Below are 25,743 nucleotides of genomic sequence, written 5' to 3'. Positions count from 1 at the left end.
TGTCGGAAATGGAAGTGGTGGTGGTTGGGGAGGCTTGTGGGGCTCGAAGGGAGTTTGAAAGTGAGGTGGTGGCGGAGTTTGGAGCTTCGGACCGCGATTGCTTCGTCGTCCTCAACGACTGCCGTCGTTATCATCGTTCATTCGGCAGTCGCAGTGCAACGCCTAACGTGATCATCGAAAGAATGATGGTGTGTCTAGCTAATATGGAGTCGCTACAGTTAGAGAGTCAAATGAGACTGTTTGGTATCTTTGTGGCGCTTGAACATGACGATCAAGGATATGTAATGATCGCCGCGCAACTGTATCCGCCTCGGAAGTGCAGCTTAGGCGCGTTGAAGTGGAACTTCGATTGGGCTCATTTAGCTTCAGGGCGTTGTTGGTGGCAAAACGTTAAAACGACGATGCCAGCAAAGGATATGTGCACGAATACGTAGAAGCGAGCAAAGTCGGAGTCAACGAGGACATCCGAGGCGAAGACTTGTGTCCGTCGATGGCGTCTCGGTCATCGCATTCGAAGGAATCGTCGTGCCCATCGCCAGCCACGTGGTTGTGTCATCACCGGACAACACGCAGTCAGCGAAGGCCGAACCCATGGTGGTCGAGGCGGCGACTCTCGCCCACGAATGCCAAAACTTGGATGGTGGATTTCCCCCCGATCAGCTTTCTTGGACCAATACTTCAACCGGCGGTGGGTTGCCACAGCAGTCTGTGGCCAAGTGCGCGTTTGACTCGTGCGCGCAGCCTGGCTGCTCTAGAATCGCTGTCAAATGACGCGGGTGTTTTGAATACGGCCGCGTACACGGTGCTTTAAAGTATTTGCTGTCGATTTGTGCAACGCGGAGGGAGTTTTTGTCGCCCACACATACACGCAATGGAACTAAGTAGTCCACGGCGCCAGTTTTAGTAGCTGAAATGTCCTAGCGTAAAACTAGATTACGTATGGAATACGATATAGCAGACCAACGTGCAGTTTTGCCTTCGCTTGGTCCGTCTTGCTATTTTATCTTGCCCTGCATTCCCTTCCAGAGCGCTTCATAACTCTGCCACAACATATAGTCAGATTGTGATCTAAGCGCGGCCTATCTCCCAGTATTGTAGGCATGCCTCGCAGCTGCCTCAAGACCAAGCGCTTTGTAGAGCTGTTCGGGGGTGCTCTTGTTCCTGTACAAGTCGTGCAAGATGGTACCGTCCTTGTCAAGCAGTTTTGACGCCAGCGCGACTTTTCGATTGTCTTTCCAGTCTGCGATCTTTTGACCAAACTTTGGCTCCTTCAACTTCGATACCTGACTTGCAACCTTCCGGCCCAGTTTCGATGTCTTCGACTTCGCTCCAATGATCTTGGATATCCGGCTCTTTTGCCATCGTTTCATACGTTAACCCTTTAAGATACCTTGTGACGCTACTGTCAAAATTACGAACATTTTGAGCGAGCTTTAGATCGCCCAACTTCGAGTTTTCAGCTTGAGTACTGGATATAGGGGGAAGGAGTCGTAAGTGTTGTACATAATACATGGACACATACTATATGAGACCACGCAACACGAAATGTCATTTTTCCCAAAACACGATTTCTGCGATTGATGGACAATCGAAAGATCCTGACCCGCTCTATCCAAGTATGTAGTTCTTGCTATTTAAACTTCGAGTGTTCAATGAGGTAGCAGCTATGGAAAACTTGGAAGTTGACATTTTTATTAAGTCCGGTTTTTCGTTTATTGGCTGCCTAGGGGTAAGATTTCGCGAAGAAGCCAAAAGTGACGTTTCGTTAGCCAATGATGAACCGAACATGCTCAAAATGTTTGATCCTGTAAAGTACGCAGACTCTTCAGGGCTCGTGTACCAATGAAGGGTCAAATAGAGCTATCAATTCATAATGGAGTTGACCCTTTCGGACTTGCTAATTACACTAATCAATCACGCCACTGACGACGCTAGCGCTATTCCAGCGGCAGTGTGCCGATCAGTCACGTCATTGATGCCCCAGCCGCTTGCTGCCGCTTGCTGCAGCTTGGCACAACGCAATGGTGGCCACATGTTTCAACCCGTGACTCTGGATGTTCGTGGGCACTGTGGAGCTGCTCACCGGCTATAGTGGTGCCTCCGATCAACGCGCTGTCTTCGGGCGTCGGGAAGTTGATCATGGTGGCCACCATCGTCGCATGTTCCGCAAGCTGCACCATTTACAAATAAAAAAGTGTCAGGAAACTATTGTGGCTTCCGATGCGGTAGATATGTGAGGCGTAGTGATTCGAAAGTTGGTAGGGCGTTAGCCGTAGAATGCGCCTGCATGTGTATATTGCATCACCGCCGAACAACAACACTATTAAATGAAACTTGATGTACGGTCGAAGTCCTGGAGTTGTTGTGATGCACTCGATGAATACCCAACTTAAAAAAGTACTTCGAAGCAGTGAGTATGTGCTTAGAATCCTCGATGAACCTCCATTTTCTGTTTGTCCTCGATGATCCGCCGAAAAGACACGCACGAGTCGTAAAAACACCAGGAAGAAACAAAAATAAATGTCCTTTTCACGCAAACACTCCCGGCATATTACTACTGTCCTTCGTTACATGTAGATCTTAAGCGAGTGCTGCGAGCCAGCGAAGTTGTGTGTGGGGCTGGGGGGTAAAATCGAGGGCCCCGCACTGTCTTACACAGAGGCAACACACGTACTGTACATGTACCACCGCGGGGTAAGGATTCAGTCACAAGTTGAGTGTAGTTGAAGGCAAATAGTCGTGGATGTAGCTTGAGGTTAACTGTTTGAACCGACCTACAGCACGGTATCCGTGATATTCTCTAAACTGAAGTAGGAAAGCGCTCGTGCCACATCCTGAGGTATGCCTCGTAGTGGCGGAAATTTTTGCTTTTCGTCGCTCTCGCTCCTAACGCCGCCAAGCCCAGCTTTTCGTAGATGAACTCTGGCGTATACTTTGCCTTGATCCACCTCTCGTACTCCCTCACCTCCTTGGCGAGGTCTTCCTCCGCCTTCTTCATCTCAGCCGCGGCCTTGCTCTTGAGTCTATTTAGCTTGTAGCGTCTCCACCAGACCTTGATCCAGTTCGCAGTTCCGACGTCATTGGCCTTCTCGAACCACAGGGCCAGGTACGCTTCGTATCGGCGGAAATTTGGGCTTGTCGTGGCCTTGTTACCCAAGGCTACGAGCCCCAGCTTGTCGTAGATGTACTCCGGGTTGAATCCTGCTTTCATCCACTTGGTGTATTCTCCTGCTTCTTTTACGAGCAACTCGTCGGCCTTGAGCTTCTCCTTCGCGAGCTCCTTGGAGGTCTTATTCAAATCCCAAGTTGCTTCGCGTTTTAATTTCCAGATCCGAAAGCGGGTCAGCCATTTAGGCGTCAGTGTAAATCCTCGTTCCTCCGCCTCGGCTTCGGTTCCGGTCGCAGTCGTGGTCACTTCCACGGACCGTAGGAGGCGACTAGCACTAGGCTTGCTGTTGGTTAGTCGATCGGGATTCTTATAATCTGCCGAAATCACCGCACTACAAGCCACCAGCAAAACTAGCGCCACTAGCTTAACGCGAATCGACCGCATAACTTGAAATCGGTTGACAGCTTGGGCGATTGGAAGAAAACTGCGAACTGAGCGCAAGCGAGGTGAACGGGGCTTGGACTCCGAAACAAAGGGAAGACACGTCGCGCATTCCTACCTCTTCCCGCAAAAGGAAGCCACTTGATTCATGTAACATTCCTATCATGCTGGCTAAGGAGCCGGCCGATGCCCGATCCTGATGATTAACAGACGCTATCACTAGTGATTGCACTGTTAACTCCAACTCATGTAAAAGGTCCAGCGTTGTTGCTGAAGACGTTGCGGAAGATCAGATTTATATATAATATTATTGTCGATAAAGTTGTGAGGAGATACAGTATGCATATGTTGTACACGGTCACGCAGCTACATGAGGACGATAACTGCTGGAGAAGGCTAGAGCAACCGAAAATGAAACCGGCTCTCGGGGATGGATGTCACGGCCCTCAAATCCCTAAAACGACCGCTATTAATACGAAGGGGAAGAAAGTGGCCTGCTTAGGCAATACGGTTGCTACAAAGAAGTGTTTACCCTCATAGAATAGCTGGGAGAGGGGACGTCTATCCAGTGGTCCTGGAAGCGCGAGCAGCAAACGCATCTGTAGATATGAAGCCGCCAATTTGGCTGGGCTTGGCGGGTTAGCTTTTCACCCTCTCCCTGTAAGAATCAATGATCCTACTTGAACTCCTAAACCTTATATGTTACCAAAAACATACCGAACTTAGACGATTTTCGGTGTATCAACCCTTTTCGCTCGGTGCTTTTTCGGTTGCTGTAGCACGATCCGTAACTGCTTCACACGATCCGCGGTGCCCGCGACAGTTCATAGGATTTAATCCTTCGCGAAAGGCGGCCAGTCTTGTTTGGTGAGCGGAGCACATATCGAACCTTCAGCAACGATTTTCTAACAGATCGGCTCGATGATACTGTAGCAGGCATTCATGAAACTTGAGAGAAGACCAGACTTCAATACATGGTTGGGGTTCAGCATGCCATAAAACTCGGTGATCAGGCGGTTGGTGATTCAAAACGAATGGCGACGCTGGTGCTTCAACTTCAAGCACATCATGGAAGAGGATATATTACTAAGATAAATATGTACGGTTGGTTGAGTGAAAACAAGACAAATTAATCTTTTTTGCTTAAATACTCGCACATACCATGTTCCTTTTATGTGTGTGCAGCTTATGACGTTGGCGCAATATTTTGGTAAAAAAAAAGAGTCAGGTCCATACAATGTTCAAGTATAGTGGGCAATGTGTGATATAAACGAAATTTCGCAAAGGCCAAAATATAGCTGTGTGATTGGCTAAATGAAGCTGTATGCGCTGACACTGTCAGCCTGACAGGGAGTATGCGCAGACTGAAGAAATGCGGTGTATTAATGATGCGAAGCCAAGACAGCACTTGAAGTAGAATCTAATGCGTGATTTTTATGTTCATATATGTATGTACATATGGAGTGGTGATGATGATTGTATTCATGTACTGGTAGCTAAGTACAGCGTATGTAATCAAAAATCTGGCGTGGGCCTCCACCCCCTCCACCAAATTTTCCCCGTACTCCCTCGGGGTTTAGGACTGGAATAAATACCGCGAGAATCGCTCCAATCTACGGCAACCATGGATAAAGCGTAAAAGGGTACCCCGTCACAACGCAGGTTTCATCAACATACACTTCCTGGGTTTGCTTTTCCCGGTCGTAGGTCAGAGCAAGATGGTGCCAGCGATTAGTCGCCAAATTGGCTGCTACCATCGTCCTCCCGTCCAGCAGCGAGCAGTACAAGTTGCATGTTGAGTCCACCACCACTGGTTGCCACTGATCGTCGCCCAGGTGTCACAGTCGAGTCCGTAGATAACCCCTCCGGCACAGCGACCCCATGCCGCGAAACAACACTGAGCGTTCCAGCATGTATTTCTTCTTCCAGTGCCGCCTCAGGTCTCTTTGCACGATATTTCTCATCCGGTTCGCCGAGGCTTTCAAACTTTTCATCCACGGCGGCCCGCCGCAGCTCCGAGGTGCCGTTCGCGCAAACACGGGACACAAAAACTGGAGTGCGGAGCTCGAGCGCGTCGGAACCTGTCAGGAAGGCCAGCACGGTCTCCAAGACGTCGAAAGGCATCAACTCGGGCTTCATCTTTTCACGAAAGCAATCAGAAAATGATTTGCAGAAATACGAGCGGGATATCCTAGTGAGCAAGTTGAAGTGACAGTTGGTTGCTCCGGGAAAATCTGCTTAACTACAGGCACTTTTTTGGGTGACACTCGTCCCAGTTGCTCGTCGGGTTCCTGATCAATGACAGGGAAAAGGTGGACTATGGTAATTTAGCTACCCACTTGGTGCAATTCAAGTTTTCACGCAGCAATGAGGCGAGTATCGACGGTTTTGGTCGTGATATGGCTAGCGGTGCAGCCCCAGTGCTGGGCAGCGCGATCGACTCGACGGAATGACAACCGCCTAGTGACGCAGTCGGGTCTAAAGATGTGGGTCGACCCCAAGACCCCGTTGGGAGTCTACACGTGGAAGAGCTCGCGCGGAGACACCTGGGACCTCGTCATGAGTGACGAGTTCGATTCTCCAGGTCGGTCCTTTCGACCTGGTGACGACCACATGTGGACATCGATTGAGAAACCAGACGGCGTGAACGACGCCATGGAGGTCTACGCGCACAACAAAACCACCACAGCATGTGATGATACCAGCGGTGTCTGCAGCTTTCAGATCGAAGTCGAGGACTCGGTCACCCAGCGGCAAGTGTGGAACGGCTTCCTGCAGACACCGGGTTTTGAGAACGTCACATTTGTAAGTTTTCTCTACCGTTTGCTAACCTGCAAGTACTGACCCGTGTTGAGTTCGCTGGCAGTTTTATCGTGGGGGCATGGTGCAGTCCTGGAACAAGTTCTGCATGCAAGGCGGTATGATCGAAGTTCGCGCCCAGCTACCAGGAGCGCTGTCAGAGTCTTCGGGCAATCCTGACGCGCTTTTAGATCCCAGCGCACGTGCACAATCGCTACGTTATTATCCGACCTGGCCTGGAATTTGGCTATTAGGTACAATCGCCGCGTTATTACCCACCTTGACCTAGAATCTCATGTTTGTTTCTGTCATGTATCACAGGGAACCTCGGCAGAGCAATCTTCAGCGGCTCGACGAACCGGATGTGGCCGTTCTCCTACAATGCTTGTGATCCTGAAGCGCTCAAGCCGAGCAACCAGCGCATCAGTGCGTGTGAAGCAGATCCTGGTTCGGGGATGAACCCGTATCAAGGTCGCGGTGCTCCAGAGATCGACATCGTAGAAGGTGGAGGCACTGTCATTTCGTCGTCCATCCAAGTGGGGCCTGGAATGCCGTCGGATTTTCGCGTCATAACACCAGTAAACGAGAACAGGTTGTGCATCTATTCGAGCTCGTGCAAAACACCAGGGGCCAACATCCCAGGAATCCCCGAAAGCGTGTATCTCGGAGCTCGAGGCCACCAATCCTGGTACCAACATCTGCGCTACGCTTCCAACAACTTCTGCCAGCAAAACACCAGCTTGATTCAAAGCTACGCCGCCGTGAAAGCCGCGCTGAATGTTGGGATTGAAGACAACGTGTGCTCCGTCGACACTTGTCCAGCCTCGCTGGATATCAACTCCGACCTTCATTTCATGCGTGCAGATGGCGGTGACCGCTGGGGAATCAACTCGAACGGCACTTGCTTCGCTGCGATGAACTCCTACATGGGCGAGTTTATCTGCAGCGCAGGAAACCCCGACCCCAACTGCAAATCTCTCGATAACGCGCCAGTCTTGCCCACTGATGAGTCGACGTTCGCCTTCCAGATGGATGCACTCTCGGCGAACTGGCCGGTGCACATGGCGGCGTACACGGACTTTATCGAGTATCAGGTGGAATGGGTGCCCGGCCCCAATGGTTACGTTCGCTGGATGCTGGATGGAGACCCCTTGTACGAGATTCCGGCTGCAACGATTACGAACCCTCCACAAGGAGCAAGCGTGAAGAATCCCCGCAAGATCATGATCGAGGAACCACTCTACCTCATTTTCAACGTGGCAATGTCCAGTAAGTGGGGCGCCCAGCCACCAAACCCGAAGAATCCGTGTCGTGGAGATGGCACGGATCCGGTAGCAAACCGCATCTGCGATTCTTTTCCGATGCAGTTGAAGATCGACTACGTTCGCGTGTACCAAGACTTGTCCCCCGACTCAATCATGAGTGTTGGCTGCGATCCAAGGACTCACCCCACGCGTCAATGGATACTCGACCACCTTGACGAATACGAAGACGAGGAAAACAAACTTATTGAGGTGCGTGGGAAGGCATTCTGTCAGACTGACGAAGACTGCACAGTTCAAACGAGGCACCGACATCAACAAGCTTCGTCTAACAGAAGATTGACGGTCGCATTCACCGGACGGTGCGTGAACCAGCGCTGTGAGTGTTCAAGCGGCGCGTGGACCGGCCCGCGTTGCATCTTGCCCAGCCAACCAAGTGCTGTGTCCTTCAGCCCTCCTCTCGTCGTTTCAGTGTGTGTTGGCTCAATACTTTTTATCTTGGGGATTGCCTCGTGCGTCGCTGTGCGAGTGAAGCGAAAGAAAGAGGACGAGGCTGCTGAAACGGAGCGCAAGGTGAAGCAGCAGCAACGACAGCAGTACGATCTGCTTCGCCGCCAGTCCAGTCAGCACCTCCAAAGCGCGTGGTCATCGGAATAGTTTCACGACAAGTCTGGAGAAACTACCAGAATTGTAGCACCCTCCATTTCAATCCAAGACGATTTTATTTGTTTTTGTTCTTTCCAGTGCCTTTGCGCTGTTCCTCCATCCCACACGAAATTCGTATTACGAGATGACACAATTTGGCTGCGAAGTCGAGCGATACTCCACTTGCTGCATGCTCCGTCCTTCTGCAGGGCGGGTGCACATGGTCAGCTGCACATTAACCCACGTCAACAGAGGTCGCACTAGGCGCTCTCCAGTATAATTCGTTTTCATAGATGCTCGGAGTCTTTCCGTCTGCAGGCTTCCGCCACGAACAAGCTTGGAAACATCATCCTGCGACAATGTCCCTGTCCAAATGCGAAAGTCATCGATAACACCATGAAAACCGTACCAACCCAGATATTTCGGACGGGGAAAATTGAGGTCTCCAGCGGTAATACAACCAGTCCCAACCTGCTCGTTTGACAAATAGCCCCACTCGTGATGAAGTGTGCCAGTGCTGGAGTGAATTTTAGCGCCATCAAGGTACACCTCTTGACGCTGGTGTTCGTTGTCGTAGCTGAGAGCGAGATGGTACCACCAATTCGATTGCAAGTTGCTCGCAACAACTGGCCTGGTATCCAATACTGAGCAGTACAGATCACCGGTAGAGCTCACGAGCACAAATTGCTGGTGGTAGTACGGCCACTGACGGCTCTCGCGACTGGCGGACTGCAGACCGTAGAGAATCCCGCCAAACTGCGTTCCATCCGACCCTGGGAGCAGACTGAACCACACGTCAAAGCTGAAACTCTCGCTTCCAAGAAAGTTCAATCGGAACTGTGATCGTCGCCGGTGCTCATTCCCAGCATAGGTGAAGTACGCATAGGAATCGACTTGGCGACCGTCCTCACCCTGGAATCCCCCTGAACAACATTGACCGCGAAATCATGTACAGCTCCTTCCACGACGACACTCCGTCCTCATTACTTGCTGCCGCTTCAGACATACACCTTTGCCACTGAGACTCGTCCGCCAAATACTTCATCCACCAATGATTCGTGTGCGACAAATTGAACGCGTCGAAGCCCGTCAGGTAGCTGCACAGCGTCTCGATCGTATCCGACGGGAGCTGCTCGGGCCTGACCACTGCAATTCGCCTCCTGCTGCTGTACTTGACCATCTGCACCTGCCGCCCTTCCAGCGGCCTGGAGCAGCGAACCTCGCACGTATTCCACCTCGCCCATGGATGAGCACGCCCCGACGGCTTCAACGTGCCGACCAGTTCCTTGTCCACCGCGTTCTGTCCTCTCGCCAGCTCAGCCACATCTCGCTCCGTCAAGACGTCACCCCACACTCGGAACTCGTCGATCAGGCCGTGAAACCCGTACCATCCCAAGTACCCGGGCGTGGGGAAGTGCAGCTCATTGGCCGTGATGCAGCCCGTGCCGACCTGTTCGTGCGTCAGGAACTCCATCTCGCGGTGCAACGCGCCCGCGTCCGAGCGAACTTTTGCCCCGTCCAGGTAGACATCTTGGCGTTGGCTGAATTGGTCGTAGGTTAGTGCGAGATGGTACCATCTCCCAGTCTCCAGGTCTCTCTGCACCACGGGGCGATGATCCACCACGGAGCAGTACAAGTCTCCGGTTGCACTGACCAGCACGAACTGCTGGTGGAACTGCGGCCAGTTGCGGCTCTCGGCCTGCACGGACTGCAGCCCGTAGAGGATGCCGCCTGTATAAGCTCTGTCGGGCTCTTGCGGCAGCAGCGCGAACCACAGGTCGAAGCCGAAGTTGCAGTCTTTCAAACCTGATAGTTGAAGTCGTCTACCCCCGTTACCTGATACGCTCAGAATTGATGCATATGAATCAGACGATCGCGCGGGTAGGGTATCAGATATCGCAAGTCCTGCGAATCCTAATGCCCGCGTACGCTGATACAGCGCCTTGTAGGCGACCGCGTGCAGCGCCTCGGGCTGCGCCGGCATGCGCGCCTCCCACAGCGGAGCCGCGTCCAGCTGCCGCAGCCAGAAGGAGCTGCAGTGCGACAGCGAGAGCACGTCCAGCCCCGAGAGGAAGCTGCAGATGCAGGCCACAGCTGGCGGCGACAGAGTCTCCATTGCGTCGACTCAGGTCCTGGAATCAGATCTGAAAATGGAATGTATGTGCGCGTGTCGCCGAGAGTTCCGTTTCGTAAAATGAGGTGCACTTCATTTTAGAAATGTCAACAAATTTCTCAGTGTCATTTTTCATCGAACAGAAAAAGTATTGAAGTCCTAATAAGAAATAGCACGGACGCCCCCATCTTTTCCGGGACGGCGCAGCATATTTAAGTAAATCCGCCGCTCATTGGCTGGTGCAGCGCTGCTTTTCTCATTGGCCGGACGCGCAGCCAATGACCGCTCAGTGTTAAATCCACCACAAGCTCCCAAGGGCCCAAGTGATCAGAGGAGAATGGCGTCGTCGTCGACCGTGCTGCGCCTGTACCGCGAGATGCTGCGCAATGCAGCCAAGTTTGAGGTACGCGTCGTGTAGCTCTGCGTCTCCGCTGCGCGTTGATGTGTCGCTCGTCGTCTGAAGCGCGCGGCATCTTGTCGAAAATGGGGTTTTACTTAAGTATCGGGTTTTTACTTACTGCTCTCTAACTGTCTTTTTATTCGTAGACCTACAACTTCCGCAGCTACGCCACGCGCCGCGTGAAGGAGGACTTCCGCAAGAACAAGACGCTGCAGGCCGGCAGCCCCGAGCAGGAGGCGGCGCTCGCCTTCGCGCGCCAGCAGGCCGACGTGCTGTACCGCCAGATGGCCGTCTCGAAGCTGTACCCGCCGCACGTGAAGAGCGTCATGGAGACGCTCCCCAAGTAGTTGGAAGAGAAATGCTCTTCAAGTGCAGGTGTTTCAATATGAGAGCGGCGACCCTCAGATTGAGAGCGTTTGACCCGTGTTAGGTTTCCTCTGCATGCACTGCAGTTCCTTCTTCCTGGCGCAGAACACTCTCCAATGCTCGGGTCTGGGCCCAGCTGGTGCTGCTGAAAGTGAAGCACTGCTGAATGCAAGCGTGAAGACTCCGACACGGATGCGAAAGATTCTGGTCGACCAAAGGTATCTACAAGTAGTAGACTACAACCCTCGCTGCTGGCGGTAATACGGAAGACGTGGAGCCTTCAAAACCTACTCATCCGAGTTGGAAGGCGTGGGGGGAGCACCTCTCGACCTATACCAGTTGCGAACCCACCCGGTTATTAGAGTACAAGAGACGGTTAACTGTGCTCTCCGAAACATCCGTCTGAAGACGCAATACAAATGTGAATGGAGGCAAGGTTTCGTTCGTACCGGAAAGTTGGGGCGTTTATAAACGCGTGTATACGGGTTATCGTTGATGAGACTGACAAAGGAAAATCGGGTGTTATCATCGGCGTGCCATCGCGACACATGCAATCTATGCTCTCAAGATTCCCCGAATTGAACTTGGTCGATTGCACACACAAGACCAATCCGTACGGTACAGACTGGGTTTTAGACGCCTATACTCTTCTAACCAGTATTCAACGCTGTCACTTCGGTTTGGTTTGCAGATACAACTACCAACTCTGTACGTTTATGGTTGTAGATGGAAATCGAGAAGACCAACCGGTTCAACAGTCCCGGCATATGTTCCGTGCTTGGCAGCATTTTACGAGGGTGAATGGTGACGTTGCTGACAATGTCCAGGTACATGTATGAATGGTGGACATGGACTTGGATGAGATTCGTGCTTGGCAGGCTTGCTTCCCGCGCGTCCGAGTTTTAATTTGCTTGTTCCACGTAGTGAAATATATGAAGTTGGCATCAAGAAAACCAGAATACGAATTATCGGAGGAAGACCATGAAGCGGTTCCCCAAAACCAAGCCTGTCTAAAGAAGTCAAAACTTCTGTGTTGGGCAACTGCGATCGGGCTCAATATTTGCTGGTCCCAGTAACCTTCTGCAATTCCCACTGGTGTTGATTGCAGGCATACGACAACTGCACGTCTTATACTACGATTCGATGAACGCTATTACGTTTAAGAAAACTCTACAGCGTCAACGATATCTGCATCGGCGGCCAATGGACCCACTACCACCAGCAGTTCGTTATGAGCAGCTCGAGCGGGGAGCTCTACTGCTCCGTGCTAGCTCCGTTTGGTATGTCAAGTACACAAAGGTGTCCAGCTCTAGTCCGCATCACCTTCAAGGCCTTGAACAGCATGGATATCGACTGTAAGTACCTTTTCTTCCGGGCCTCTTGATCGTTCGCGACAGCAGTGGATCCCTGACGCAATTTCTGCCAGAAGGAATCATCCGACAGATATTTCCACCACCGCGAGTTCGTCTGGGATAAGCTCAAGGCATCGAAGCCCGTCAAGAGACTGCACAGACTCTTAAGAATAATGTCGGCGGGAAGTTCAAGTCGACTTCTTGGCTCTCATCGTGGGTGTGTGCGACGGATCGAGGAATGACAGCTCGACGCCCAAATGGTCTCGAATCCAACACGGTATCCCCTCAGTCCTTCCTGTACTCACAGATGCCTAGCTACATGAACATTACCACGTTATCCTCGGTCGGCCTCGTGCACGATACTACCTGGACGTTCACCCACCGGTCCGCCGGACACATTAGCGACGCCACGTGCGACTTGACGGAGCCTCGCAGTCGCTTGTTTGATAGACGTCCACCAACAGCGAGCTCAACAACATCCTCCGGCATCAACGCCCCTCCCCAGACACGAAATTCGTCCACGAAGCCGTGGAAACCGTACCAGCCTAAATGGCCTCGGTACGGGAACGCGAGGTCGCCTGCAGTGACGCAGCCCGTGCCCACCTGTTCATGCGTGAGGTGTCTCCACTCTTCGTGTAAAGTTCCGGAGTCGGATCGCACGATCTCCCCATTGAGATAGACATCTTGACGCTGCAGGTCGCAGTCGTAGGTGAGAGCGAGGTGATGCCATCGACTCGAAGTCAAACCGTTCGCCACCACGGGCTTGGCGTCTAGTACGGAGCAGTACAAGTCTCCAATGGCGTTGACGACCACAACGGGCTGGTGATAGTGAGGCCACGGACGACTGTCTCTCTTTGCGGACTGCAAGCCGTAGATGATCCCACCAAAACACTCGTCGCCTGAAGCTGGCAGGAGACTGAACCACACGTCAAAGCTGAAGCTCTGGGAGTTGAGGCTGGTCAAGCGGAAGTGTTGGGCCGTGTCGGGTTGCTGCGTGTCCATCAGATAGGCGAACGAGTCCAAATGGAGATTGCTTCCTGCCCGTCGACCGTGGAACAGCAGCGACGGCGCCACCATGAGCATCTTAGTCCACGTTCGCGTTGACCGCAGTCGCCGCTGCCAGAACGAGCCGTCCGCCACGTACTTGAACCACCAGGAGCTGGTGTGGGATAAGTTGAAGGCGTCGTGTCCGGTCAGGAAGCTGCTCAACAGCGCGAGCGTATCAGCTGGAAGGTGCTCCATGGTGCCAATAGCGCTGGTGCTGCAGCAGATCGCAAAGTGATTCTTGCACATGCACGCGCAGGACGAGAGCAGCCCTGAACTTCAAGTTGTCAAATCCCCCGAGACAACGTGAGGCCAGCAGCGATTGCGCAGGACTCACCAAGATGCCAGACACCACAGTAAAGAAGTCAGCTTTCTACAGTGGGTGCAGATTTTTTTCAAGCAATTTTAGATGGAAGTCAAGCAAGTTAATTCGACGCGGATGTTTTTCAAGCAGATGACTCTCCAAATAGATTTTGAGCGCTAGCTTAAGAATAGCTCGCTGTGTAGTAGCACTTCCACAACGACGTAGATTCAGCCGATTTTCTAGCAGGGCCATGGCTTCCTGTGGCGAGGGCAGCGACGACTCCGACATGGATTTAGGGCATGCACGTGTTGCTTCAGATACTACTGCACTGGTGGCATCTGGGGAGATTAGCCTGGGTTGGTTCAACTCAAAGAAAGAAGCTAGGACGTTCGCCGACAAGAGACCGTGCCAGGGAAAGTGAAAACGTATGCGCTACACGATCAAATGTACGTTTGGCGCTGTGAGTTTGAGCACGGAGTCACTGAATACCTGGAGGTTGAACAATTGGCTCAGTGCGTTGAACGAGCTTGGGTACTAGTAGGCAGCAGTATTCACTTTCCTTTTAGCTTTCTGCAAATTTGAATTCCATTTACTCCGCTTGGCTTAAGAAAACAATACAGCACTCTTTTTTCTTTTAAAAAAATATGGGTTTTCAATGTAATAATAATATTCTTAATGCAGTACTCAGTAGTCAAGATTGAACATGTTTGCTTGAAGAACGTCTGCGCAAATACCAATTTGCTTGACAAACCGCCAAAATTGCTTGAATAAAATCTTATCCCTTCTACAGTACATGTAATGTTATTGTGGTTTGCAGATATGTTGTCGCTCGGATTTAGGGCTTAGATCGATCTCTGAGATAAAATAATTCGTAGACATAAACATGCGACATGGTAGTAAATCGACCTCCAGGTGTAGGTAAGTCGCACTGCCTCTTCCTACTAAATATAACGAGCGCATCGTTGGTTCTCAGGACGCCGAGGTAATGTCGCCGGCCACTTCTACTCCGATACGGCTCTGTTGGACGTGTTTAACGGCTTGTTAGCTTCGTATGTGAGTGCACTAGCGACTCTTGTATCGCTGGGCTTTCCGCTTGTCTGTCGCGCGAGCTGCACTCCGCCATGTAAGACCGCATGTCGATACTACGCTACCATACTGAAACTTAGTGTGTCTCCGGCCCTTGCGACTCTAATACTAATCTGTTGAACGTGTTTGATGGCTCGTTAGCTTCGTCTGTGAGTGCACTAGCTGCTCCTGCTTTTTACAATGAGCCCACCACGTGGTGGTGACTTGCCATTCGACAAGCAACTTCGAGGCTCGGTGACGTTCAGGTCAGGCCAGCGCTCATCAGGCCCGCGTAAAGGAATCGTGAAGTCGTTCAAGTTTGTGGCCGATGCAGGCTACTCAGTGGCCCGGGCTCAAATGTTTCGCTTCCTCTCAGGTCAGGAGTTTGATGCTGAAGTTGACGTGATCGAAGACAGGAAGGTATTTATGAAAGCCACTAACAACGCCAGCCAGCAAGACTTCAAGGTCTCCGTATCCAACTTCTGGGAGCTGCTAAAGCATCGTTGGGCCTTCATCTCCGAAGCTCTACTAAACGGCAGCCGGACCACCGCCTTTGTATTCCGTTTTGACCATGCATATCTACGATACGCATGTCGTCCATCCTTCGACGTTTCGTCGACAAAAAGCAGTTGCTCAGGATAAGAATACATAGCTTCCAACTTAACCTTGTACGCATGCACGTCGTGTGGCACAGCCTCTCTTGCGGCTTTCGTTAAAACTTTTCGTGTCAAATTCATATCAAAATGCAAGGCTCTACAAATGGTGCTTAACGAAACATTTTACACTTCAGGAAAATTGTTTCGTATGAACTCCTGTAGCTCCTCTAAATAAAATGTAGGGTGAGCTTTCACGTACTTTCGAACACGGGTTACCACGTCGTTCGGCCAACGCGACGAGCGGTTAGTTCGATTTCCTTCATCTACCACACCATCGGTCAAAAACAACTTGTACCAACGTTGCAGTGTTCGCACGTTAGGCCCAAATATATCGCTAACATACTGCATACATATTCCATACACATGAATAAGAAAAATGGCTCGCCAACGGTAGTCGAGAGAGTACATACTGCACTTGTGCAAGGTGAAGGTTTTCGGAAGATGCGGTGCTTCGACAGATCAGCAGCGGGATCTGCTGACCACTCGTCAAGTGTCCAGATGTAAGTGTCCAATTGCATATGTTATATATAAAGCGCGGCATTATAATCCGTACACAGCCATCGCGATTTAAAATAAATCGGCCCGAATTGCGTTTTTGGATCGGCAATTCGACCACAGATAGCGTAAATCGATATCGATATCGAGGCTGGCGATTATAACATGGAGGATTTAATGGCCATCTGTTTTTATATCGGGCGCCAGATATTATAACTCGGGCAAATCACTAGGTGAAAACGACAAACGCATTGCAAAGCATAATATATCGTACGGGTGAAGTAAGTACACCACGACAACCAATGCATCGTGGGCAGGAAGGTCTAAAGTAACACCCAGGGAAATTCCATCGCCTGGGCGTTGCTGTAGTGCTGCACTTCTAACATCCGTCGTCTCTGTTAACGTTACTGTAGATTCACGATGGTGGCGACTCGGAGACGAGAGTAAAGTACCGAGGGAGTCACAGACACCAAAGGATGCAAACGAGTTCGTGTTGAGTGGTGACATGGCGTCGACGGAGATTATGATGCCGGTCGCTTTTCTGATTGAGATCGATGTTCCTGAAGCAAGTATTGGTATTGGTGGAGTCGGGGCTCGAAACTTGCAAAGTGTGACAACAGGAGATGAACCGAAACCAAAGGTGAAGCGGTGTAATGGGCGACGGCGGTGCTCTATTCACACGTCGGCGGCGCACGGAAGCAAGCGCGCAACTCACGGCGGGGCTCGAATGGGAAGAGTTTTAGCGATTCTTCATATATAGTAGTATGTACGAGTCGAGTCTTGAATAGCGCATGGGTGATAAATGCATCAACCTCTTAGGGCCATGCGACTCTGATGACAAAATGTCTATTTTTCATTGACGTTCGCGTAAAATGGAATGTCCATTTAAGCTTATAAAGTCGGCGTACCGCCACCGCGTTGAGCTGTCTAGGCCCGAGTCTGTTTCTGCATAACCTCGAAGTACTTGGCGTACATGTACCACTCCTTTAAGCCCTTGTTTTTTGCCCACACCACCGGGTTGTCTCCGACGTACTTGAGCTTGGGGTCCAGACCCTTCGCCAGCAAGTACTCGTCCGGCGTGACCTTGTTCGCGTATAGCACGGCGTTGGACGAGCCCTTCTTGATGAGCTTGGAGGCCTGCGCGACGCGCCGCTGTTGGGCGTAGTACTTGGCGTACGTGAACCACTGCTCTAAGCCCTTGTTGTTTGCCCACGCCGTCGGGGAGTCTGCGACGAACTTGAGCCTGGAGTCCAGACCCTTCGCCAGGAAGTACTCGTCCGGCGTGACCTTGTTCGCGTATAGAACGGCGTCGGACGAGCCCTTCTCGATGAGGCTGGAGGCCTTCGCGACGCGCCGCTTCTGGCCCAACGTCGGCATGTTCTTCGCAGCCATCTGCACCAGCTTGGAGTTGGTGACCCACGCCTTGACGCTCTGAGCCCATTGCTTGACTTTGGCGGAGAGCTCTGTGATACCCCTCTCTTCGTCAGCGCCGTCCTCCGTCGACTCGAGACCACGAAGCGATCTCTTGTCGGCGTAGACTGCGTGGCTCATGGTCGCAGGGCCCACTTTGGATAACTCGGTTTGGGAGTCAGATAATAGAGCATCACTGCTCACGAGGAGCGCGAGCGCGACCAGCAGCACAAGGGGAAACTTGTTCATGGTGCGGTGAAATCCAGGTGCAAGGAGACGTTGATGACTTGGTTGTGGTGTCCGAAGAAACTTGAGAAATGAACAAGTTGGTGTGGCTACGAATGCGACTGATGGCTGCCAGTTATTCTTTTCCGTGACTCACGCACACGTGCTGCACATTTAGTAGTTTAGGATTTGCTGTAGCTACATGTACAGTACTTAACTGCAGTTGGATGCTCATGCACTGTCAAGGTATGGAGAGTCCTCAGGAGGAGCATATCCTGATCCGATCATCGAAGTATACAGTGCACGATCAGAATGCACTGTACCGACTAACCTTTGTAAGGGCCAGGTCGCACCTCTTCTCTTTTTGGCTTTTTTATAGCTAATAAAGTGGAGGTCGGGTCACAGCACATTTTCGCATTTCCCTCAAGAAATTCACATGCGAATCAGTGTAGTTTTTGCTCACAGTTAAGCATGGCCAGCCGCACAGAAGAAGCCTACGAGTGCAGCGTATATGCCGTCAGAACCAGCCCACGGAGAAGACTTGTTGGGACCGAATCATATCCCAATCAGCTCGCGGCAAGGTATACTAGTGTTGCGGAGGCTCGGGCCACGTGCGTTTGTCGGAGACGACGGCGGCAAGCACACATATCGAGGCCGCTGCGCATGTCAGAGTCGTGTCGTCTGGATTCATGACGGGAGAGAATGACAAATGTTACGATAGATATGTCAATGCGTGCCTATAACAGAAAAAGAGACCAAAAGACCTCCACTACAGGTGTCCCCGCTGAATCTGCAACTGCCACCGGCTATCTACCGCGACACAGAGTGTGCGGGAGTCTGCAAGTGCGCAAGATTCGCCACATGTGTTTGGTGAGATGTACTGAATTAGTAAGATAATTGCGGGAAAATGTCTCTCTCCGTATCCAGCGCAAACTCAGCTATATCGTAACATTCTTCATTAACAAGCAGTACATTAGCGTCTATGCGCAACCTGTGCAGATATTGTAACCTCGCAGATTTTTTGGTCCCACCATTGCAGATTCAGCATGGAAACCTGTAAATCCGAAACGAGAAGATAGAGGATGATTTGTACGATTTGTTGACCTTTCTATTGCTTTGCGGAGGCTGATCGTTTTGATCTTGACAATCTCAATTTGATCCAGAAATGGTGTACCGTATTCCTTATGTGCTTGCTGACTGATTCATTTTACTGACAAATCTAAGTAGCCAATCAAATTCGAGTGTTGATTGTACAGTTTTACTTTATGTGCTTGCTGACAGCTCAGCTCAACCACAAATTTCTCACTTGCAATTTCGACATAAGCAGCGCACAGCCGACGGCATGAAGCGGAAACCACCAGGACGCAGCCGCGTGACTGGCACCGGCCGAAAGGAGCCGAAGCATACTCGGGACTCCTTCACTAAGAGTGAGAAGCTGGAGATAGTAAGATTCTTTGCTAACAACAAAGTCGACGCTACGCTAGACAAATACTTTCCTAAGCTGGCAGGCCATGCAAGAGAGCAGAAGAGAAAGCTAATGTACCAGTGGCGTAAGGAGCACGACCAACTCGAAGAGTTGTGCGCCGACCCCCGCCAAGCAAGTCTAAAGTACATACGCTCGACCGGCAGCACTACCATCCTCCCCACCGACGCTGAGATGGAGCTGGTGCAGTGGATCAACGCGCTGAGGAAGGACTGCTCCTGACGTTTTAGATGACGCCGCTGTGGCCTTCTTGAGGGAGTTCAGCATGGTAGATGAGACTGTAGGCGATCTCTCGTCTGACGACGACTTAGATAGCGATGATGGCGACGAGATCGACGAGTGGTAAGCGCGTAATACAATTTTCCGTTTGATGACTACTGTTACATTTGTCTACTGTTGCATTTGTCGAAGATTACTGTTGATCAATGTTTGGACGACAAGTTGCAAATCATGCAGATGCATGTCAGCAAGCACATAAGGAATACGGTACTGTACATGTACATGTACCTATTGTACTGTGTCGTAGCGTCCACTGGCAATGCGGAAAACCGGTACATCGCCGCAACGGCCATCACGAAGCGGTCCGCGCAACGTTTTTATAAATCGCTAGTGCATTGCACCTACATGTATTTTGGCGGAACTCAAAGACAAAACGCGCAGGTGTTTCCAACACTGGGCCGTCCAGGCAAAGAGTTCGCCTTCCGAAGCGCTGTCACCAAAGAGTTCGCCTTCCGAAGCGCTGTCGCCAAAGAGTTCGCCTTCCGAAGCGCTGTCGCCAAAGCGCTCGTCGACGAGGTCACTATCACCACCAAAGAGCGTCTGCTCATCTAACTCAGCAACGCTATCCAGGCCCATGCTTGAGCGAGCGCGAGCCCAAAGAGGGGGATAAATGAGTGGGGTGAGGGCCTCGCATGAGAGGCGGGAAGTAACCGGAAAATGACAATTGAAAAATCACGTGAACCGTTGAATTTCATTCTCATCAGAACCATAGATCGGTTGCACCGTGATACTCGCCTGTTTCGTGCACAATTGGACCTTGGTATCCCAGCGATACCGATCTACCTCTGTTAAGAACGGCCGACAACATCAGGTGAATTACATGTACCGACTAACCTTTGTTATCACATACACTTTAGTGTACCAACATATTATAGACCAGATATTTTATGTCCTGTCTATCGGAACCGCACGATTGAATGCAGGGTAGGGCTGTGAACGTTCAGCTTCACAATCGGTTTACGATCTGAACGTTTACGGGCGGTAAAGTCGTTTTAAACGCACCGTGAACCTCCGCATGATTTTGACTTGGAAAAACTATACTACGCGATTGTGTAAGAAACACTACCCAGCCATTCTGATCCTGTCAGCGCGGCGGCACTCTCCGCATTAGCGAGTGGCACGTAGGAGCCGATGAGGAGTACTGTTGCCTAGCCCCACCAGGTAGCCTTTCGCAGTGCTGGCCAAGTTCGCCTCGATATGCTGTTCAAGGTGTCCTGAGTTGAGCTACGCCATGATATGCAACGTACTGGACGACGTCTTCGAGCAACGTACGGCGCATCACGTTGTCATCCGCACTTCTCAGACTAGCTGCAGGCCGACATCATATTGTGCTCGATCGACTGTTTGTTGAAATGTGTTGCTGCGATTGATGGGATGGCTGCTGTTGCTGTTGTGGACGGAGCTGCAGTTGTGGCTGAAGCGGCGAAAGAATACTATTGCTGATAGTTGGGGTGTGCTCGAGCTGCGATCTAGCTGCTTGCACCGGTAGTGCTGACGCCGACGCAGGACCGAATGAAAGTGAGCGATGCGCACGGCGATGCGCTCATGGTACAGGAGGACCTCGACGTAGATCGCCACTCTGCGGCGTCTGGCAGTGAGTTGGTTGCCAGCCTTCCATAATGGAAATGAAGTGTCATTTCGATAGCTTTCGAGGTACTTACATACTTCAAAACTGTATGTGCATGCTGAAGTCTAGTGTACCCATGCGGGAGGTTCAGGGAGGGGTAAAAGGAGGCTTGAAGAGGTTCAGAAACAGCAAAATCAAACCTCCGCAGTAGAGGTATCGCGAACGTTCAGAGGCTGAACATTCACACCTCTAATGCAGGGAGGAATCAAATACAGTCTACAGTATTGGATGTTAGGCTCTGCTACAGCCCGGAACATATCGTCAAAATCATCGTCCAGGCTGAAAGCACCTACCGCCTTACCGGTATCTAGACATCCTGCACTGAGAACTTCGTCCAATTTAGCCGCTGGCAGCTCAGGACAGAAGGGTTGATAGTCTTCTCGATATCATTGTAGGCAACAAAATGGTCGAAGGCCTTTGTGACGCGGGGAAGGATGAAACAGTGTGCGTCTTCGCCTTACGACGGCGTCCTTTTGGACGTCGGCGCTCAGCGCCGCGCTGCGTGTGAGCCATCGGATGGCAAAAATGAGCTCCGAAACATACAGTTCGAGGCCTGTATGTTATAACAAAGGGTGCACCGAGGTCCCCCGCGCGGGCTCTGATTGGCTATATCACTGCTGTATGTCATAACAAGTAGAAGGTGATAACAAAGGTTAGTCGGTACACCATTTCTGAGAATTTCCCTGTTCAAAACGAGAATCATGTACAGGTTTCCCCGCTGAATCTGCAACTGCCATCAGATATCTACCGCGAACACAGAGTGAGCGGGAGTCTGCAAGTGCACAAGATTCGCCACATGTGTTTGGCGAGATGTACTGAATTAGTGAGATCGTTGCGGGAAAATGTCTCTCTCCGTATCCAGCGCAAACTCAGCTATATCGTAACATTCTTCATTAACAAGCAGTACATTAGCGTCTATGCGCAACCTGTGCAGATATTGTAACCTCGCAGTTTTTTTGGTCCCATCATTGCAGATTCAGCATGGAAACCTGTAATTCCGAAACGAGAAGATAGAGGATGATTTGTACGATTTGTTGACCTTTCTATTGCTTTGCGGAGGCTGATCGTTTTGATCGTGACAATCTCAATTTGATCCAGAAATGGTGTACTAGTACTGTACATGTACATGTACCTATTGTACTGTGTCGTAGCGTCCACTGGCAATGCGGAAAACCGGTACATCGCCGCAACGGCCATCACGAAGCGGTCCGCGCAACGTTTTCATAAATCGCTAGTGCATTGCACCTACATGTATTTTGGCGGAACTCAAAGACAAAACGCGCAGGTGTTTCCAACACTGGGCTGTCCAGGCAAAGAGTTCGCCTTCCGAAGCGCTGTCGCCAAAGAGTTCGCCTTCCGAAGCGCTGTTGCCAAAGCGCTCGTCGACGAGGTCACTATCACCACCAAAGAGCGTCTGCTCATCTAACTCAGCAACGCTATCCAGGCCCATGCTTGAGCGAGCGCGAGCCCAAAGAGGGGGATAAATGAGTGGGGTGAGGGCCTCGCATGAGAGGCGGGAAGTAACCGGAAAATGACAATCGAAAAATCACGTGAACCGTGAATTTCATTCTCATCAGAACCGTAGATCGGTTGCACCGTGATACTCGCCTGTTTCGTGCACAATTGGACCTTGGTATCCCAGCGATACCGATCTACCTCTGTTAAGAACGGCCGACAACATCAGGTGAATTACATGTACCGACTAACCTTTGTTATCACATACACTTTAGTGTACCAACATATTATAGACCAGATATTTTATGTCCTGTCTATCGGAACCGCACGATTGAATGCAGGGTAGGGCTGTGAACGTTCAGCTTCACAATCGGTTTACGATCTGAACGTTTACGGGCGGTAAAGTCGTTTTAAACGCACCGTGAACCTCCGCATGATTTTGACTTGGAAAAACTATACTACGCGATTGTGTAAGAAACACTACCCAGCCATTCTGATCCTGTCAGCGCGGCGGCACTCTCCGCATTAGCGAGTGGCACGTAGGAGCCGATGAGGAGTACTGTTGCCTAGCCCCACCAGGTAGCCTTTCGCAGTGCTGGCCAAGTTCGCCTCGATATGCTGTTCAAGGTGTCCTGAGTTGAGCTACGCCATGATATGCAACGTACTGGACGACGTCTTCGAGCAACGTACGGCGCATCACGTTGTCATCCGCACTTCTCAGACTAGCTGCAGGCCGACATCATATTGTGCTCGATCGACTGTTTGTTGAAATGTGTTGCTGCGATTGATGGGACGGCTGCTGTTGCTGTTGTGGACGGAGCTGCAGTTGTGGCTGAAGCGGCGAAAGAATACCATTGCTAATAGTTGGGGTGTGCTCGAGCTGCGATCTAGCTGCTTGCACCGGTAGTGCTGATGCCGACGCAGGACCGAATGAAAGTGAGCGATGCGCACGGCGATGCGCTCATGGTACAGGAGGACCTCGACGTAGATCGCCACTCTGCGGCGTCTGGCAGTGAGTTGGTTGCCAGCCTTCCATAATGGTAATGAAGTATCATTTCGATAGCTTTCGAGGTACTTACATACTTCAAAACTGTATGTGCATGCTGAAGTCTAGTGTACCCATGCGGGAGGTTCAGGGAGGGGTAAAAGGAGGCTTGAAGAGGTTCAGAAACAGCAAAATCAAACCTCCGTAGTAGAGGTATCGCGAACGTTCAGAGGCTGAACATTCACACCTCTAATGCAGGGAGGAATCAAATACAGTCTACAGTATTGGATGTTAGGCTCTGCTACAGCCCGGAACATATCGTCAAAATCATCGTCCAGGCTGAAAGCACCTACCGCCTTACCGGTATCTAGACATCCTGCACTGAGAACTTCGTCCAATTTAGCCGCTGGCAGCTCAGGACAGAAGGGTTGATAGTCTTCTCGATATCATTGTAGGCAACAAAATGGTCGAAGACCTTTGTGACGCGGGGAAGGATGAAACAGTGTGCGTCTTCGCCTTACGACGGCGTCCTTTTGGACGTCGGCGCTCAGCGCCGCGCTGCGTGTGAGCCATCGGATGGCAAAAATGAGCTCCGAAACATACAGTTCGAGGCCTGTATGTGATAACAAAGGGTGCACCGAGGTCCCCCGCGCGGGCTCTGATTGGCTATATCACTGCTGTATGTCATAACAAGTAGAAGGTGATAACAAAGGTTAGTCGGTACCGTAAACCACGGTTCACCGCAACACGGCCTCAATGCAACACGGCAAAAACGGTGCAGAGATCAGGTGACACAACATTTTTATCTTAATATTCCTGGTGGTGCTTAAGTACGAAGTACGGACAGCCCTGCGGGGATTAATTCGGCATGGGTGGCATTTGTTGCACACACCAAGCAAAAGCATACAAACTCTAAGTGTTTTGCTGAATAAAATTTTCATATCTCATGATATTCGATGGGATATTAAGTCACAGAGATCTGGCTAGGAAGAAAATCTGACGCAGCAAAAATCGGACAAAAACAGGGGTAACAAATGGCGTGAACGTGTAGTGACTAATCTGCTTTTGCAGGTCTTGCGCAGACCTGCAGCGCATTGAAGTCGTGGCGCAGCGCCGTGCAGTTGCGGCGGTAGCTGAAGTGGTTCCAACACGGGCATCATGCCAATATTGACGGCCAGCAGCCCCTACCCCGGACTCCGAACCCCGACATTCCGCCAGTGGATTAACACTGGTCATTACCGTCGTGAAAGACGGCATGTATCAAGTGAATACTGACGTGATCCACGACAGCGTAATTCAATAGCGTCTCGTGGCAGCTCCTCGTTCTGGAGCAGCACGAGAGATCGCGCCGACGACTGTTTGTCGTCGCGTCTCGCGCGTGGACACGATGCTCCACCTGCGCGCGCTGGACCGCCTCTCGCTCGAGCTCGGGCTGCTGAACTTCACCACGCCCGCGCAGCAGGGGCGGTGGCTGGGGGCGCCGATGCCGACGCACAACCACCTCTTCATCGCGTTCCTGGACGAGCGCGCAGCGCTTAGAATACGTCTGGTTAGCGAGAACGGAGGAGTATGGTAAGGCCGCTTGTTCCTGAGAAAGCTAATTGAATTCTGAAAGCTTTACAGGACCTACCAGCACGCTGTCTTCACTGCCTACCTGCTCGTGGTCCCCTTGGGCACCTTGGAGCTTCATCCTGCTGTCGCGTCGTTGCTCAGCCACCGACGCCATTGCCTTCACCACGCGCACTTGGGCCTGCCACACTTCTGCAGCACCCGCACACGCATACACGCAGACGCTCTCCCTCGTAGCGTCGTCTTCTCTCATCTTCTCCCTGAGCGCCGTGGGGCCACACACCGCGCGCTCTGCGACCTCGCTCACTTCGTCGCCCGCCTTCTTCATTGCCTGCTTGTGCCGTAGTGCATCCACGACGCACTCGATCACCTTGCCGTTCTTCGTCCTCGTTCCCGCACTGTCACACTTTGTTCTCTGGACTTGGTTATCAGGTTTCACAGTCAGGTCACCACACTGCCCCCTAAAGCTGATACCAAGTATGCACACCAGGCGCACCACCTCAGTAGGGAAGCATCATCGCTGGCTGCTGCATACTGCTGTACCTTGGTCGGTACGTCACGAAGCATCACCTCCAGCAGCTCCCACGAGTTCTCGATGGCTTCCAAGCCAGTCCAGGACACCAGTAGCTCCTTCTTGGCAGTTTCGGGGTTGATGCGGT

General features: G+C 51.4%; 6 protein-coding genes across 6 annotated transcripts; 2 read left to right on the top strand and 4 right to left on the bottom strand.

Annotated features, from left to right (window-relative positions):
• Positions 1-2,800: 2,800 nt before the first annotated feature.
• IUM83_18789 (uncharacterized protein) lies at positions 2,801-10,372 on the bottom strand (the record flags this gene model as incomplete). The annotated part of the gene is made up of 3 exons (XM_067943802.1): positions 2,801-3,500; positions 9,267-10,062; positions 10,186-10,372. The coding sequence occupies 3 exons, from the start codon at positions 10,370-10,372 to the stop codon at positions 2,801-2,803; spliced, it is 1,683 nt and encodes a 560-aa protein (XP_067792277.1).
• A 334-nt stretch (positions 10,373-10,706) lies between these two features.
• On the top strand, positions 10,707-11,116 carry IUM83_18788 (LYR motif-containing protein 4; the record flags this gene model as incomplete). The annotated part of the gene is made up of 2 exons (XM_067943801.1): positions 10,707-10,772; positions 10,916-11,116. The coding sequence occupies 2 exons, from the start codon at positions 10,707-10,709 to the stop codon at positions 11,114-11,116; spliced, it is 267 nt and encodes an 88-aa protein (XP_067792276.1).
• A 1,686-nt stretch (positions 11,117-12,802) lies between these two features.
• On the bottom strand, positions 12,803-13,729 carry IUM83_18787 (ATP-binding Cassette (ABC) Superfamily; the record flags this gene model as incomplete). Its single annotated transcript, XM_067943800.1, has 1 exon — positions 12,803-13,729. One exon carries the CDS (start codon positions 13,727-13,729, stop codon positions 12,803-12,805), a length of 927 nt encoding a protein of 308 aa, XP_067792280.1.
• Positions 13,730-14,718: 989 nt separating this feature from the next.
• On the top strand, positions 14,719-15,396 carry IUM83_18786 (uncharacterized protein; the record flags this gene model as incomplete). Its single annotated transcript, XM_067943799.1, has 6 exons — positions 14,719-14,728; positions 14,809-14,817; positions 14,881-14,958; positions 15,063-15,070; positions 15,141-15,276; positions 15,350-15,396. 6 exons carry the CDS (start codon positions 14,719-14,721, stop codon positions 15,394-15,396), a joined length of 288 nt encoding a protein of 95 aa, XP_067792279.1.
• Positions 15,397-16,978: 1,582 nt separating this feature from the next.
• On the bottom strand, positions 16,979-17,710 carry IUM83_18785 (putative secreted RxLR effector protein; the record flags this gene model as incomplete). The annotated part of the gene is made up of 1 exon (XM_067943798.1): positions 16,979-17,710. One exon carries the CDS (start codon positions 17,708-17,710, stop codon positions 16,979-16,981), a length of 732 nt encoding a protein of 243 aa, XP_067792294.1.
• A 7,402-nt stretch (positions 17,711-25,112) lies between these two features.
• IUM83_18784 (uncharacterized protein) lies at positions 25,113-25,412 on the bottom strand (the record flags this gene model as incomplete). Its single annotated transcript, XM_067943797.1, has 1 exon — positions 25,113-25,412. One exon carries the CDS (start codon positions 25,410-25,412, stop codon positions 25,113-25,115), a length of 300 nt encoding a protein of 99 aa, XP_067792278.1.
• Positions 25,413-25,743: the final 331 nt, after the last annotated feature.

This window comes from Phytophthora cinnamomi, assembly GCF_018691715.1.
Source record: "Phytophthora cinnamomi strain GKB4 chromosome Unknown Contig36, whole genome shotgun sequence".
Lineage (NCBI taxonomy): Eukaryota > Oomycota > Peronosporomycetes > Peronosporales > Peronosporaceae > Phytophthora > Phytophthora cinnamomi.
The sequence above is the reverse complement of the archived record's forward strand: the minus strand, read 5'-3'. Positions and strand labels throughout refer to the sequence as shown.